General features: G+C 40.2%; 2 protein-coding genes across 2 annotated transcripts in view; both read left to right on the top strand.

Moving 5' to 3' along the window:
• Positions 1-16,320, top strand: part of LOC306990928 (uncharacterized protein) — a 370,388-nt gene that overhangs the window by 20,242 nt on the left and 333,826 nt on the right. The window lies entirely within an intron of this gene.
• On the top strand, positions 1,865-3,422 carry LOC306991099 (uncharacterized protein). The gene is made up of 2 exons (XM_079598620.1): positions 1,865-3,098; positions 3,152-3,422. The coding sequence occupies exon 1, from the start codon at positions 1,998-2,000 to the stop codon at positions 3,003-3,005; it is 1,008 nt and encodes a 335-aa protein (XP_079454746.1). The 5' UTR covers positions 1,865-1,997; the 3' UTR covers positions 3,006-3,098; positions 3,152-3,422.

The raw sequence follows: 16,320 nt of genomic DNA, 5'->3' as shown, positions 1-16,320 counted from the left end.
GGGCTCGCCCCGCGTGCTCTCTCTCAACTCAGAGAGTCGAGCGCGCGCGGGACGCATACTGTGTTAAACATGTCCCCCGCCTCAGACGCCACGGCGTCCATGTCACAGCACATGGTTGCTCTCGTGTCGCCGCCATTTCGCGACCAGAGCCCAGATTACATTCAACCCCTAGTCACACGTGCAGATGCATGGGAAGGACTACCCGGGGTTTCAGAATGGGTGCTAGAGACTATAAAAAGAGGCTATTCGCTACAGTTTTATCGACGCCCTCCCCGTTTCACGGGAAAAGTCGAAACCACGGTAAAAACAGAAGTAGCACATCTACTTCGAGCCGAAATAGCGAAGCTATTGAGCAAAGGGGCCATAGAGCCTTTATCTCAAGCTCAGAGCGAAGGGGGCCTGTACAGCAGATATTTCCTGGTACCGAAGAAAGACGGGGGTCTCAGACCCATTTTAGATCTAAGGCGTCTGAACAAAACGCTTGCAAAGCGGAAGTTCAGAATGCTCACGACCAGAAGTATCCTCGCGCAAATTCGCCGAGAAGACTGGTTTATGGCAATAGATCTGAAAGACGCGTATTTTCACATACAAATTGCGTCACGTCACAGGCGATTTTTGAGATTCGCCTTCGAGGGCCGGGCATATCAGTACACAGTCCTGCCATTCGGCCTATCCCTAGCACCTCGTACATTTACAGTGTGCATGGACGCGGCGCTGGCACCCCTGAGACTCCGGGGCGTTCGAATTCTGAACTATTTGGACGATTGGCTAATTCTGGCTCAATCGCCGTCAGAACTCGCTCACCACAAGACACTAATACTCGATCACCTCGAGTGCTTAGGTCTGAGGGTCAATTGGGAGAAAAGTTCACTGTTTCCCAGTCAAAGGATCTCCTTTTTAGGACTGGATCTGAACTCACTGTCTATGACAGCACAGCTGTCATCACAGCGCAGGCGAAATACCCTGCAAATGGCGAAATCCTTCCTCAGCGGCCACATAGTGCCACTCAGGAGATTTCAGAAAATGCTGGGCCTCATGGCCTCAGCCTCAACAGTGCTGCAGTTGGGCCTGCTGCGCATGCGCCCACTACAGTTCTGGTTGAGAGCGCGCGTACCGCGCCGAGCATGGCTACACGGTCGCTATCGCCTCAAGGTCACTCAGGAATGCATTTCAGCCCTGACACCATGGAGAGCGTCAGACTGGTACCGGTCAGGTGTAAGCCTGGGGACTTCCTCGAGCCTGAAGGTGGTGTCCACGGACGCGTCCACCTCAGGCTGGGGAGCACTGCTCGACGGCAGTCCGCTCTTTGGCCAGTGGTCAGAGCGAGCCGAACTACCGCACATAAACTGCCTGGAAATGATGGCAGTGGACTTTGCGCTGAGGCGCTTCTGTCCCCGGATAAAAGGACACCACGTCCTGGTCCGCTCGGACAACATGTCGGTAGTAGCCTACATAAACCGCCAGGGTGGCGTGAGATCCCGGAACCTATTCAGGTTAGCGGAACGCATACTGGTGTGGGCCCAGCACAACCTGCGCTCGTTAAGAGCAATGCACGTGCCAGGCCACTTGAACATAGGCCCGGACAGACTCTCACGGAACAACGTTCCCACTGGAGAGTGGTCCCTACACACACAGACAGTGCGTCTGCTGTGGAAAACGTTCGGCAGAGCGGAAATAGACCTGTTTGCAAACCAGGAAAACGCTCATTGCCCAGAATTCTTTTCGAAGAGCACGAACGCGCTGGCCAGAGTCTGGCCCCGCCGCCCGCTCTATGCTTTTCCTCCTGTCTCACTCCTGCCTCAAGTGCTGGAGCGTATCAGGGAGAGCGTATGCTCAGTACTGCTAGTTGCTCCATTCTGGACGAATCAGACCTGGTTCCCAGCTTTGATGCGACTGAAAAGTACTGCCCCGTGGCCGATACCAGTGAGGAGAGACCTCCTCTCACAGGCCAAGGGCTCGATTTTGCATCCTCACCCCGAGCTTTGGTCCCTACACGTATGGGCCATAAACGGGTACCCGCTAACCTCCCAAGAGGAGTGTTAGACACGATCGAACAAGCTAGGGCTCCGTCTACTAGACGGCTCTACGCTTCCAAATGGTCGGTGTTCTCTGGATGGTGTTCAGATCAAGGTCTGTCACCACTTCAGTGTGGAGAACCGGAGATTCTCTCCTTCTTGCAAGAGCTATTGGATAAGGGAAGAACCCCATCCACGCTCAAAGTCTATGTGGCTGCCATATCAGCGTTCGTTAATCCAACGCTTGGCCGTTCACTAGGCAGGAACGACCTGGTGGTCCGCTTCCTGAGAGGCGCCAGGAGGTTAAACCCTCCAAGGCCTCCTTCAGTCCCCGTTTGGGACCTTTCTACAGTGTTGAACGCTATGAAAGGGGCCCCTTTCGAGCCTATTCACTCAGTTGACATGAAACACCTGTCTCTCAAGACCGTGTTTCTTTTGGCTCTCGCTTCAGTGAAGCGTGTGGGAGACTTGCAAGCGCTCTCAGTGAGAGCTTCTTGTATGGAGTTCGGGCCAAACGACTCTATAGTCGTGTTGAAACCGAAGCATGGGTACGTGCCTAAGTCCCTCAACACACCGTTCAGGGCTCAGGTCATCTCCCTGTCGGCCCTGCCGGCCTCAGAGGACGGAAATAGCTCCCTTTGCCCGGTCAGGGCATTAAGAGCTTACGTGTCCCGCTCCGCTGTTTTTCGACAGACGGAGCAGCTCTTCGTTTCGTTCAGCGGGCGCTCCAAGGGACGAGCCGCAACGAAACAGAGTCTGTCTCGATGGGTAGTGGACGCCATTGCGCTAGCCTACACATCTAGAGGCTTGGAATGCCCTTTGGGCATCAGAGCACATTCCACGAGAGGCATGGCCTCCTCATGGGCTTGGTATAGCGGAATCTCGTTACAAGATATCTGTATGGCGGCAGGCTGGGCCTCCCCGTCTACATTTATTAGGTTCTATAACCTAGAGGTTCCTGCGTTGCAGGCTAAACTGCTCTCGGTCTAGAAGACTATGTATAAGTGTTCCTGCCCCGCACTGCGGCCCAGGTCACTTCAATGGTAATATGTACAAGTGCTCCTGCCCCGCGCTGCGGCCCAGGTCACTTCAATGTCTAATATGTATAAGTGCTCCTGCCCCGCGCTGCGGCCCAGGTCACTTCAATGTTTTAAGCATCACTCACTGACAATGTGTCCCATGAGCATGCTATTACCCCTCATATATATCTATATTTACATATATATGCTATTATGCCTTAAGAGGCACTACTATAAGGGATGATGCTATTTTAGCCGCTCTCCTTATACTTCTTGGGGTAGGCGCTTGTATACCAGGGCGCGCGCGCCCTTAGGTGTCTGTGTCGATCCAAGAACACGCACGGCGGTTTGCATAGGGTTCCCGTAGCGTTCTTTCGACGCAGTACGAGAGAACTCTACGTAAGAGAACGTAACTCGGTTACTAACGTAACCTCGGTTCTCTCTAGGAGAGGGAACGAGTACTGCGTCTCATGCCGTGCGTGTCCACGCTGCGTCGCTTCATTGACGAAAATCGGCGTGTTAGACAGCTATGCTCGTATTTATAGGCCTAGGCCACGCCTGTTTGGGCGGGAGGTGACGCAGAAGGGCGCGAAGCGTCCTCATTGGTCAGCGTCCTGGCCTCGCATAGGCTGTGCTTTTCTGGCAGAGCAGCCAATGGGTGAGCTGTATTGCTCCGCCTAGGTTGTATGCTTCAGAAAAGCGTTTTACAATATTACAAAATTAAGGATTAATTTTTGGCTTCAATCTCGACAAAGAAATATCTTTCCCGTAGCGTTCTTTCGACGCAGTACTCGTTCCCTCTCCTAGAGAGAACCGAGGTTACGTTAGTAACCGAGTACGTTTTCACACATTCGTAAAACTGTTGCATTTTACATAAGTCAACTTTCTGTTTCAAACATCATAATATTAAACCATATCAAGCAACATGTTAAAAGTATCAAACTAGTATTACGTTTTTACAGTTCCGTTTGTTAAAGAAGAACAACAGTTTTTTAACCAACCCCAAAGTTTAAAGATGTGTAAAAAGATTCCCTTGTGTGTAATCTCATGGGGCTCAGTGAATCGCGTGCATGTGGTCACACCAGAGGTCTGTTGGGAATGACAGAATTGAAGGTTGTGCACTGACTCGCTCAGGCCACTCCTACCAAACACACCCCTCAAAGCTGAGAGGTTGAGAGGCCGTGGTTTAAATTAAAGGTAGATATCTGTACGAAATAAGATGCACCGGTGTTTTGTCAAAAACAAGTTAAAGCGTTTAAATAGGATTTTTCTTAAAGTTATCAAAATGTGTTAGTATGTATTAAATTATATCGAGCAATCGTTCTATTTTCTAATATACATTTCAAAGATGTACTTTTCGCAATTACATTGTGTTTAAAGTCATTAAAACGTTGTATAAAGCTAAAATACACATAGCTTTAGTGTTTTTCATACATTTGTAAAAAGACATTAAACCAGTGTATCATTAAAACACATACATACATTTAAAAAATGTTAAAAAGTCAATATTCAGTCATTTAAAAAACATTGTATAAAGTTAAAAATACACATATCTCTAGTGTTTTTCACGCATTCGTAAAACTGTTGCATTTTACACAAGTCAACTTTCTGTTTCAAACACATCATAATATTAAACCATATCAAGCAACATGTTAAAAATCTGCAAGGATCAAAATAGTATTAAGTTTTTACAGTTCCGTTTGTTAAAGAAGAACACAAGTGGTCACTTCAAAGGTCTGCCAGAAATGGATGATTAGGAGAAGACACAGTGACCACACGCAGGCTCCACCCCTAATACCTCCCACACCATGTGACAGCCGTGAGAAAAAATAACAAGTAGTTCCCACGTGTCACACCCAGTACCACCACAGCACACACACACACACACACACACACACACACACACACACCCGAGGTGGCTCCACCCCCTAACCACCCCTCCCACACCAGGTGACTAAGCGTGGGAAAAAGACAACACAAATCTCCCATGCCCAGGAGTATCCATTCAATTACTCCGAACCAAAACAAATTAAAAGTGAACAGCTGTTTTTACATGGTCCTTCGAACCGGATAAACATGCCCTTAGCCTACATGCTCCCTGAGACACAGTCGAAGTCTACACAAAATAGGCCTACAGATATAACATTAAATACTGTACAGATAAATAACAAGGGAGGATCACGTGACATTTAGCCGATCAAAGTGCAAACATAATTAACAAAATAAACATAAGACGGAATGCGACGATAGCGATCTTCAATCGCTCTCATGAACTTAGTATTTTTACAGTTTTATAGCAAATAACTTTGTCACAGAAGTTCGCACACACACGCACGCAAGCACACACCGATGTGCTTTAAACTTTTAAAAAAGTGAAACATAAGTGGTAAACAGTTTTCACAGGGGTGTAACACTTTCACGTAAAACTTAAATATTTTTTTAAACGCTGTAAAAAGTTAAAATACAAAGGTGTCAAATTTTACAGTTAGAATGCTTTCCTTCACATACATATTTTAAAAAACGTTAAAAACAAAAAAGTCAACATTAAATCATTTTAAAACAAGTCATAGAATGTCTTTCACGAACGACTTTCAAAGATACCAGAAAATTATTGTAGCGAATATGCGTTTGTACGTTAAAATCTATGTTATTCAATTAAAAAATGCTACGAAACAAAGACAAGAAAACACCTTTCTATAAGTGACCCTCAAAATATGTGCATGGAGCAAATGGGTCCACGTACAATGATTTATCAGAAAATTACTTTTGTCACCTTGTTTGAAGAAAAAAATTAAATCAGCTGGTGCTATAACTATTGAAGTTATTACATCCTGAATACGGTAATGACCTGTTTTATGCGACATTTAGGCCTATATCCTCTTTCAAAATTAACTCAATACATTTGAATACGCTAATAACCGAACTTTAACATCTTAATATTTGGTAAAGTTAACATTTAGCCCTGCACAAAATGAAATACATACTATCTACTTTCTAAATGCTTGTTACGACTCTTGTTGCGAACAGACCACCATGCATATGTTTTGACCTTGTAATACTTAATCAAAATTTTGTATCCGGTGTGGTAATCTACACGTTGTGTATGTCACTAACAACAGTTACACCCACTCTTTACGACGTCATGACGTGTGGGGTTGTATATCTGACCTGACAATCTCACAGATATACGCAGAGCTCAACTGACCTCCGGACAGAGCCTGACCTAACAGGCCCCGTGCAAAGACCGGTGTGGACACCTGTGGTACTGCAACATCTCATCGATCAAAGGTTGAAGGGATATGGTTGTTACATGGGTAGCCAAAGACCGCATCAACATTCCTGTATGTCTGAGCATGACACGAATTGCGCTTCTTCGGGTAACAATGTGGAGGATCTGACGGTAAACCCCCCACTTCAGAGCGTTAACACAGACGACTTGGACGATTGCCCAAGGACTCAACCACATGACATTCCAGGAACTATCCGTATCTTTCAACATCGAATTGGGGGACAAAGTTTATACCATCCATGAAGTTTTGTTCTAAGGACTTGTGAAATGGAAGAACGGAGTCCGTTGAGTTCTGAAGATGCTGCACAAAAGCCAACGGTGTACGAGTGTGCCGCGAGCAAAGGGTGTCGTTTAAGGGATACCATAGACTGTATGTTTAATGATTATTTCAGAGGACAGATGATTGACTTGATGCATAAGATCATCGATGCTGTGTGTGATTCGAATAACGATTGTACCAAGCGTGTAACAAATCTCAAAAATGAAATGATCGTAAGAGGCTTGGTTGGCTCATGGCCTGATGTTATAATGCCAATGAGCCGATCTGTGTAATTCTCAGAAAAGTTCTGGGTGTGGTGTTTGATTGTAGTGACGAATTTGGAGTTCTCTGTATGTGTACATTTGTAGCAGATCTATGCATGACACTGTTTTCAAAAAATGAGAAAATCTGTGATGTCTGTGAAATAGTTGAAACTCTAACTACATCCTAGAGCAAAACAAGATAGGCTGCCGAAAATTTATTTTATGGTCAGACAAACTCTAATGTAGTTACTATTGTTTTACTTTTACTTAGCCTATTGCTTCTTTAACGCTTCAATGTGTGAATATACTGTAAAATGCTTCAATGTATGAATATACTGTATAACACATGTGTGAATATACCGTATATCCCACAATATATTGTTGAAATAAATTGATTTAAAAAAATATTTCCTTTGTGGTCATGTCTGAGCTCATAAAAATGTAACATTTTTATCATATTACAAAACGTATTCTTGGCGCTTATTAGGGACGGGGTTTGGTAAAAATGTAACGATTCGTTAGTATTGCAATGTTTGAGCCGCGATTCAATATTATTGCGATTCTTAACATATTGCGAAAAGATAATCCTACTACTAATAATGCAATATACAACCATAGGCTGTGAAAATATAGTATAGGTCTACAACAATGAGTTGTGGGGCATCATGAATGTTAATCACATTGACTGATTTGCTGAAATTAAAAACAGGGGTGATCGTGGCATCCAATAAGATTGCCATTTGTGCATTCGTTCCGACCCACTACCGGAGAAGTCGGCAACTCTTCTGCTTGTTGTTAAAAAGCTGAATAATAACGGATGAACACAGTAATTTTGACAGAAAAATACAAACAAGAATATCGTTTACATGTAGCAAGTCGATTGTGTGTGGTAGACCTATGTTAGACTCTCTCTCTCTGCGTGCGTGAGAGAAACGCAATGTTAATACTCTGTGTGATTCCACATCATAGATAGTGGGAAAGTTGCACTAAACAAAGTATCAATTTAGTAAAACATTCTCAAACAGAAAACTATCACTTAAATTCTTAATTGTCATTTATTCCTATAAACACTGAAAATAAACACTTCACTATAAACACTTCACCTAAAACACATACAGTCCAACATACAAAATGTGAAACAGGGTCATAATTTCCAAACTTGTGTGTATTATAAACGATGCTTTTCACCCCTCTTTTCTTCAGTAATTTGGTCTTTTGAATCTTACACGGTTGTGCACGTGTGATTCCTGTATAAAGGTTATGTTTTAAAGTTAGTCCATAGGCTTTACAAGAGTGAGGTACTTTGCATCATATGACAAAATAATACAACCAAAGATTTAAGCACAACTACTGTATTTACACACAGAATATCTAGATTGTGTACATTCCATTATCTCTTTGTTTGGGATTAGAGAACATCCTTAGCTCATGTTTCTTTAATTTGTGCAGGATGTTATATTGGTAACAAACAAACAACCAAAAACTTTAAAGCAACATGGACCCATAATATTAATATATAAAATATGGTATAATTAGTTTGAAAATGACTTCCATAATATTTTCTTTTAGTAAAGCTATGCCTGGATCACCCAAAGATCTCACAAAGATAGCTTTCTCGAACATTGCATGTTTGCACTATGCCTAAAACTTAGAAATCAACATGCATTTCATGTGGTTGTTAAACGCCTAAATGAAATGTAAGTTTGTCAGAAGAAAAAGGATCGGTCATACATTTAAAAAAGTCTTCTAGTGAAGATGTTGTGTTTGTCACAAACACATCTAAAGAGTTTTTATACGTGTGAGGAAACCTCTCGCAACAATACTGATCACAGAAATAATGCAGGTCATCAGATTGTTTTAAAGAAATTAAAACATAAATAAAAGGTGAATCTTTATTTAAAGAAGATAGATTGCTGCTTTTTCAACACACATAAATGTTCAAAATCGTTTGTATCTTTGACTACTTCTAATCCATACTTTGATGCATCATGGTTTTAGGTCTGTAAAAAATACATAATAAAAAAGAAATAACTGACTAGGGTTAAATGAAATAGCCTATTTTGGTGTCTTGTTTTAGTGTAATAACAGTTTTTGTAAAGCAAAGAGTTGTATTAATGTTTTTAAAATAGTTTTCATCCATTTCTTGTAGAGAGAACTAAAAGTTTACCAAAGCTCACAATGCCATTCAGAGTGCACAAGAGATGCTTTCTCGTTATCTAGGCATAACACAGCATGGTACAAAGTGATGCTCTCTCTGTATGATGTCGATCTAATAGTGAATTAGTAACTTAAATTAAATTAAATGTAAAACATTTTAAACGTTGTTTTGATTAATTATTTTTACCCCGATTTAAGTCTGTAGCAATAGGGAATGTGAAGGTACGTCACGCAGTGTTGCATTATGGGACGTGGCCGCCATATTTACAGGCACCGATCTCTGTTTACCTTTTCGCCGGCCGTTGATGACATTTAATAGTGGGTGTGTTTGGCTAAAAAGAGATACAATTGAAGAAGAACGGGAAAAATTGAGAAGTTGAAAGAAAAAGAGAAGGGACCCTACCGGGAGAAACTAAATGCCACTGCCAAAAACGTTATTTGGACAAACTGGGATTACGGATTAAATGCTAAATATTCAGCTGAAGTTATGTTATTTTAAAGAGTCATAAGCAGTGGGTTTGAGCAGTTGCATTTCAATAAAAAAAAAAAAAAGATTTGTTATAATCGTCAACATTGTTTAAAAAATATAATTTATAATTTTCTGGTATCTTTGAAAGTCGTTCATGAAAGACATTCTATAGCCTAACTTGTTTTAAATTATTTAACGTTGACTTTTTTGTTTTTAACGTTTTTGTTTTTAAATATGTAGCCTATGTGAAGGAAAAGCATTCTAACTTTAAAATTTGACACCTTTGTATTTTAACTTTTTTACAGCGTTTAAAAAATATTTAAGTTTTAGGTGAAAGTGTTACACCCCTGTGAAAACTGTTTACCACTTATGTTTCACTTTTTTAAAAGTTTAAAGCACATCGGTGTGTGCTTGCGTGTGTGTGCGTGTGTGCGAACATAATTAACAAAGTAAACATAAGACGGAATGCAACAATAGCGATTGGTAAACAGAGATCGGTGCCTGTAAATATGGCGGCCACGTCCCATAATGCAACACTGCGTGACGTACCTTCACATTCCCTATTGCTACAGACTTAAATCGGGGTAAAAATAATTAATCAAAACAACGTTTAAAATGTTTTACATTTAATTAAATTTAAGTTACTAATTCACTATTAGATCGACATCATACAGAGAGAGCATCACTTTGTACCATGCTGTGTTATGCCTAGATAACGAGAAAGCATCTCTTGTGCACTCTGAATGGCATTGTGAGCTTTGGTAAACTTTTAGTTCTCTCTACAAGAAATGGATGAAAACTATTTTAAAAACATTAATACAACTCTTTGCTTTACAAAAACTGTTATTACACTAAAACAAGACACCAAAATAGGCTATTTCATTTAACCCTAGTCAGTTATTTCTTTTTTATTATGTATTTTTTACAGACCTAAAACCATGATGCATCAAAGTATGGATTAGAAGTAGTCAAAGATACAAACGATTTTGAACATTTATGTGTGTTGAAAAAGCAGCAATCTATCTTCTTTAAATAAAGATTCACCTTTTATTTATGTTTTAATTTCTTTAAAACAATCTGATGACCTGCATTATTTCTGTGATCAGTATTGTTGCGAGAGGTTTCCTCACACGTATAAAAACTCTTTAGATGTGTTTGTGACAAACACAACATCTTCACTAGAAGACTTTTTTAAATGTATGACCGATCCTTTTTCTTCTGACAAACTTACATTTCATTTAGGCGTTTAACAACCACATGAAATGCATGTTGATTTCTAAGTTTTAGGCATAGTGCAAACATGCAATGTTCGAGAAAGCTATCTTTGTGAGATCTTTGGGTGATCCAGGCATAGCTTTACTAAAAGAAAATATTATGGAAGTCATTTTCAAACTAATTATACCATATTTTATATATTAATATTATGGGTCCATGTTGCTTTAAAGTTTTTGGTTGTTTGTTTGTTACCAATATAACATCCTGCACAAATTAAAGAAACATGAGCTAAGGATGTTCTCTAATCCCAAACAAAGAGATAATGGAATGTACACAATCTAGATATTCTGTGTGTAAATACAGTAGTTGTGCTTAAATCTTTGGTTGTATTATTTTGTCATATGATGCAAAGTACCTCACTCTTGTAAAGCCTATGGACTAACTTTAAAACATAACCTTTATACAGGAATCACACGTGCACAACCGTGTAAGATTCAAAAGACCAAATTACTGAAGAAAAGAGGGGTGAAAAGCATCGTTTATAATACACACAAGTTTGGAAATTATGACCCTGTTTCACATTTTGTATGTTGGACTGTATGTGTTTTAGGTGAAGTGTTTATAGTGAAGTGTTTATTTTCAGTGTTTATAGGAATAAATGACAATTAAGAATTTAAGTGATAGTTTTCTGTTTGAGAATGTTTTACTAAATTGATACTTTGTTTAGTGCAACTTTCCCACTATCTATGATGTGGAATCACACAGAGTATTAACATTGCGTTTCTCTCACGCACGCAGAGAGAGAGAGTCTAACATAGGTCTACCACACACAATCGACTTGCTACATGTAAACGATATTCTTGTTTGTATTTTTCTGTCAAAATTACTGTGTTCATCCGTTATTATTCAGCTTTTTAACAACAAGCAGAAGAGTTGCCGACTTCTCCGGTAGTGGGTCGGAACGAATGCACAAATGGCAATCTTATTGGATGCCACGATCACCCCTGTTTTTAATTTCAGCAAATCAGTCAATGTGATTAACATTCATGATGCCCCACAACTCATTGTTGTAGACCTATACTATATTTTCACAGCCTATGGTTGTATATTGCATTATTAGTAGTAGGATTATCTTTTCGCAATATGTTAAGAATCGCAATAATATTGAATCGCGGCTCAAACATTGCAATACTAACGAATCGTTACATTTTTACCAAACCCCGTCCCTAATAAGCGCCAAGAATACGTTTTGTAATATGATAAAAATGTTACATTTTTATGAGCTCAGACATGACCACAAAGGAAATATTTTTTTAAATCAATTTATTTCAACAATATATTGTGGGATATACGGTATATTCACACATGTGTTATACAGTATATTCATACATTGAAGCATTTTACAGTATATTCACACATTGAAGCGTTAAAGAAGCAATAGGCTAAGTAAAAGTAAAACAATAGTAACTACATTAGAGTTTGTCTGACCATAAAATAAATTTTCGGCAGCCTATCTTGTTTTGCTCTAGGATGTAGTTAGAGTTTCAACTATTTCACAGACATCACAGATTTTCTCATTTTTTGAAAACAGTGTCATGCATAGATCTGCTACAAATGTACACATACAGAGAACTCCAAATTCGTCACTACAATCAAACACCACACCCAGAACTTTTCTGAGAATTACACAGATCGGCTCATTGGCATTATAACATCAGGCCATGAGCCAACCAAGCCTCTTACGATCATTTCATTTTTGAGATTTGTTACACGCTTGGTACAATCGTTATTCGAATCACACACAGCATCGATGATCTTATGCATCAAGTCAATCATCTGTCCTCTGAAATAATCATTAAACATACAGTCTATGGTATCCCTTAAACGACACCCTTTGCTCGCGGCACACTCGTACACCGTTGGCTTTTGTGCAGCATCTTCAGAACTCAACGGACTCCGTTCTTCCATTTCACAAGTCCTTAGAACAAAACTTCATGGATGGTATAAACTTTGTCCCCCAATTCGATGTTGAAAGATACGGATAGTTCCTGGAATGTCATGTGGTTGAGTCCTTGGGCAATCGTCCAAGTCGTCTGTGTTAACGCTCTGAAGTGGGGGGTTTACCGTCAGATCCTCCACATTGTTAGCCGAAGAAGCGCAATTCGTGTCATGCTCAGACATACAGGAATGTTGATGCGGTCTTTGGCTACCCATGTAACAACCATATCCCTTCAACCTTTGATCGATGAGATGTTGCAGTACCACAGGTGTCCACACCGGTCTTTGCACGGGGCCTGTTAGGTCAGGCTCTGTCCGGAGGTCAGTTGAGCTCTGCGTATATCTGTGAGATTGTCAGGTCAGATATACAACCCCACACGTCATGACGTCGTAAAGAGTGGGTGTAACTGTTGTTAGTGACATACACAACGTGTAGATTACCACACCGGATACAAAATTTTGATTAAGTATTACAAGGTCAAAACATATGCATGGTGGTCTGTTCGCAACAAGAGTCGTAACAAGCATTTAGAAAGTAGATAGTATGTATTTCATTTTGTGCAGGGCTAAATGTTAACTTCACCAAATATTAAGATGTTAAAGTTCAGTTATTAGCGTATTCAAATGTATTGAGTTAATTTTGAAAGAGGATATAGGCCTAAATGTCGCATAAAACAGGTCATTACCGTATTCAGGATGTAATAACTTCAATAGTTATAGCACCAGCTGATTTAATTTTTTTCTTCAAACAAGGTGACAAAAGTAATTTTCTGATAAATCATTGTACGTGGACCCATTTGCTCCATGCACATATTTTGAGGGTCACTTATAGAAAGGTGTTTTCTTGTCTTTGTTTCGTAGCATTTTTTAATTGAATAACATAGATTTTAACGTACAAACGCATATTCGCTACAATAATTTTCTGGTATCTTTGAAAGTCGTTCGTGAAAGACATTCTATGACTTGTTTTAAAATGATTTAATGTTGACTTTTTTGTTTTTAACGTTTTTTAAAATATGTATGTGAAGGAAAGCATTCTAACTGTAAAATTTGACACCTTTGTATTTTAACTTTTTACAGCGTTTAAAAAAATATTTAAGTTTTACGTGAAAGTGTTACACCCCTGTGAAAACTGTTTACCACTTATGTTTCACTTTTTTAAAAGTTTAAAGCACATCGGTGTGTGCTTGCGTGCGTGTGTGTGCGAACTTCTGTGACAAAGTTATTTGCTATAAAACTGTAAAAATACTAAGTTCATGAGAGCGATTGAAGATCGCTATCGTCGCATTCCGTCTTATGTTTATTTTGTTAATTATGTTTGCACTTTGATCGGCTAAATGTCACGTGGGACTTCCGGTATGGCGACGAGCTGAGTGAACGCACGTTAATCTGCTCCTCTATCCTGTTGACTAATTCCTGCTTAAATATTGGTCTTGAACGGGTACAAAACCTCCATATTTATAGATAAACTTAGGGTAATGCCGTTGTCACAAAAGAAAGTCGGTCAGGGGCGGAATAAAACCCTTCAAGCTAAATTATCTGACTTTACGATAGCTAACGTTAGCAAGAAATCCGCGGGTAACCTCGAAGCCATGGACTCCGACGAGGCTAGCTCAACTCCTGAGGAAAAATCGTCGGACAAAAGTAATGATACGGCGGAGGGAGGGTCCGGCCTTATGGCGGGTTCCATTCTAACTGCTATAAACGACATGAAAACGGAGTTTTCCACTAGGTTTGATGGCATATTGTCCGCGATTGAAAGTGTCAGGAAAGATATCACTGACTGTGCAGAGCGTGTCACGGAGGCAGAAACAAGGATTTCGACAACAGAAGATAACGTCACCTCGCTCCAAACAAAAGTTCGTGTCCTAGAAAATAAAAACAAGGACATGGAGGAAAAACTTCTGGACCTGGAGACGAGATCAAGGCGCTCCAATTTGAGGCTGGTCAATTTGCCTGAGGGAGCGGAGGGGGACGACGCGTGTGCCTTTTTGGAGAGCTGGCTACCGGACGCACTGGAACTGCCGTTGGGACGCACCAAACTAACAGTGGAGAGGGCTCATAGAATCGGACCAGGAGCACACAACAACCCCTCACCCCGAACGCTGATAATGAAGTTTTTGGACTTCAGGGATAAAGAACTGGTGACGAAAGCAGCCAAGACAAAAAGAGAGGTGAGTTACAAGAACCATACAGTGAGATTTTATCAAGACGTGGCGGCAGGTGTTCACAAGAAGCAAAAGCAGTTTGACGAGGTGAGACGGCAGCTCCGTTTAATGGGTCTCCGATATGGCATCATCCCTCCTGCCCGACTGCTGGTGACTTATAAAGAACGGCCTCACATCTTTAACAACCATGTCGAGGCGGAGGATTTCATCAAACGGATCAGGTCAGAAGGGGGACCGGACTGAATTATGAGTAAACGATGAGAAGATATCAGAGGATGTGAAATTAATGGCACATGACTGAGCCGAGCTAACGCAAACTACAAGGTTAAATATATATCTTTGTTTAGTAAAGTTATGTTTAAGGCTTTTTCTCAGAGTTTATAGTCACTGTTAAGTTATGTTAATAAGCGCTTTAGGTATTTCCTTTTTATTTATTTATTTTTATAAATAATATTAAGAGGTAAGCTGTATGCCTTATTTAATTTTAAGGTAATTGTGATTATACTACCGTATTTCTATTGGGTTCGGATTCTCTTAGAACAATATGGTGCCTTCACAGAGTTAAAATTGATTTAGTTCATGGTAAAAGGAGGTTTATGAAAGATATTTGTAATGTTCAATTATGGTAGCATGGAGCGTAAGATTAATGTTATTAGTTGTTTATCTTTTGCTAGCTCAGTGATACTGTCTTAACCTCAGGTTAACAGTTAACAGCTATCTGGAAGTCTTAAGATTATAAGGGGAGGGTTTCAGGCTAAGTGTCCTGAATATGGGTGTTGGTTTGAGTATAGTGTTCATCAGTAGGATTATTTATTTTAGTTTTTTGTTTGTTTCATTTTTTATTTTTTACAATCATCTTAAAGGTTTGGGGAGTACAACTATACAAACTATGCAAAATGTCTAGTGAGATAAAAATTAAAATTACATCATGGAACTGCAGGGGGTTACGAAAACTTAAGAAAACTAAACAAGTCATGAACAGGATCAAATTAATGCAGTCTAATATTGTGTTTCTTCAAGAAACACACCTGATGTACAATGAGGATTTGAGAATCAGGAGGAGGTGGAGAGGCAGGGTTTTTTCTGCATCGTTTAACTCTCAGGCTAGGGGTGTCACTATTTTGGTGCATGAGTCAATACCACTCCAGGTGAATAAGGTTATCAACGACAAATTTGGACGATACCTTATTATTCAAGGAATTATACTAAAAGAGCAAATTATCTTGGCGAACATCTATGCACCAAATATAGATGATCCCAACTTTTTTCAAAACTTTTTTCTTATTTTATCCAATCTTCCTGGGAAATGTGTGGTGGCGGGCGATTTTAATTGTGCATTAGATCCGGTAAAGGATAGGAGCTCTGGAGCTGTAGATTCTCACAGTCGTAGCAGAGTAACTATATATCACTTTATGAAAGAATTGAATCTAATAGATATCTGGAGGGAAGAAAATCCTGACGATTTAAA

The sequence above is a fragment of the Phoxinus phoxinus genome, assembly GCF_949152265.1.
Source record: "Phoxinus phoxinus genome assembly, chromosome: 22".
NCBI lineage: Eukaryota > Metazoa > Chordata > Actinopteri > Cypriniformes > Leuciscidae > Phoxinus > Phoxinus phoxinus.
This window is presented reverse-complemented; position numbering and strand designations above follow the sequence as displayed.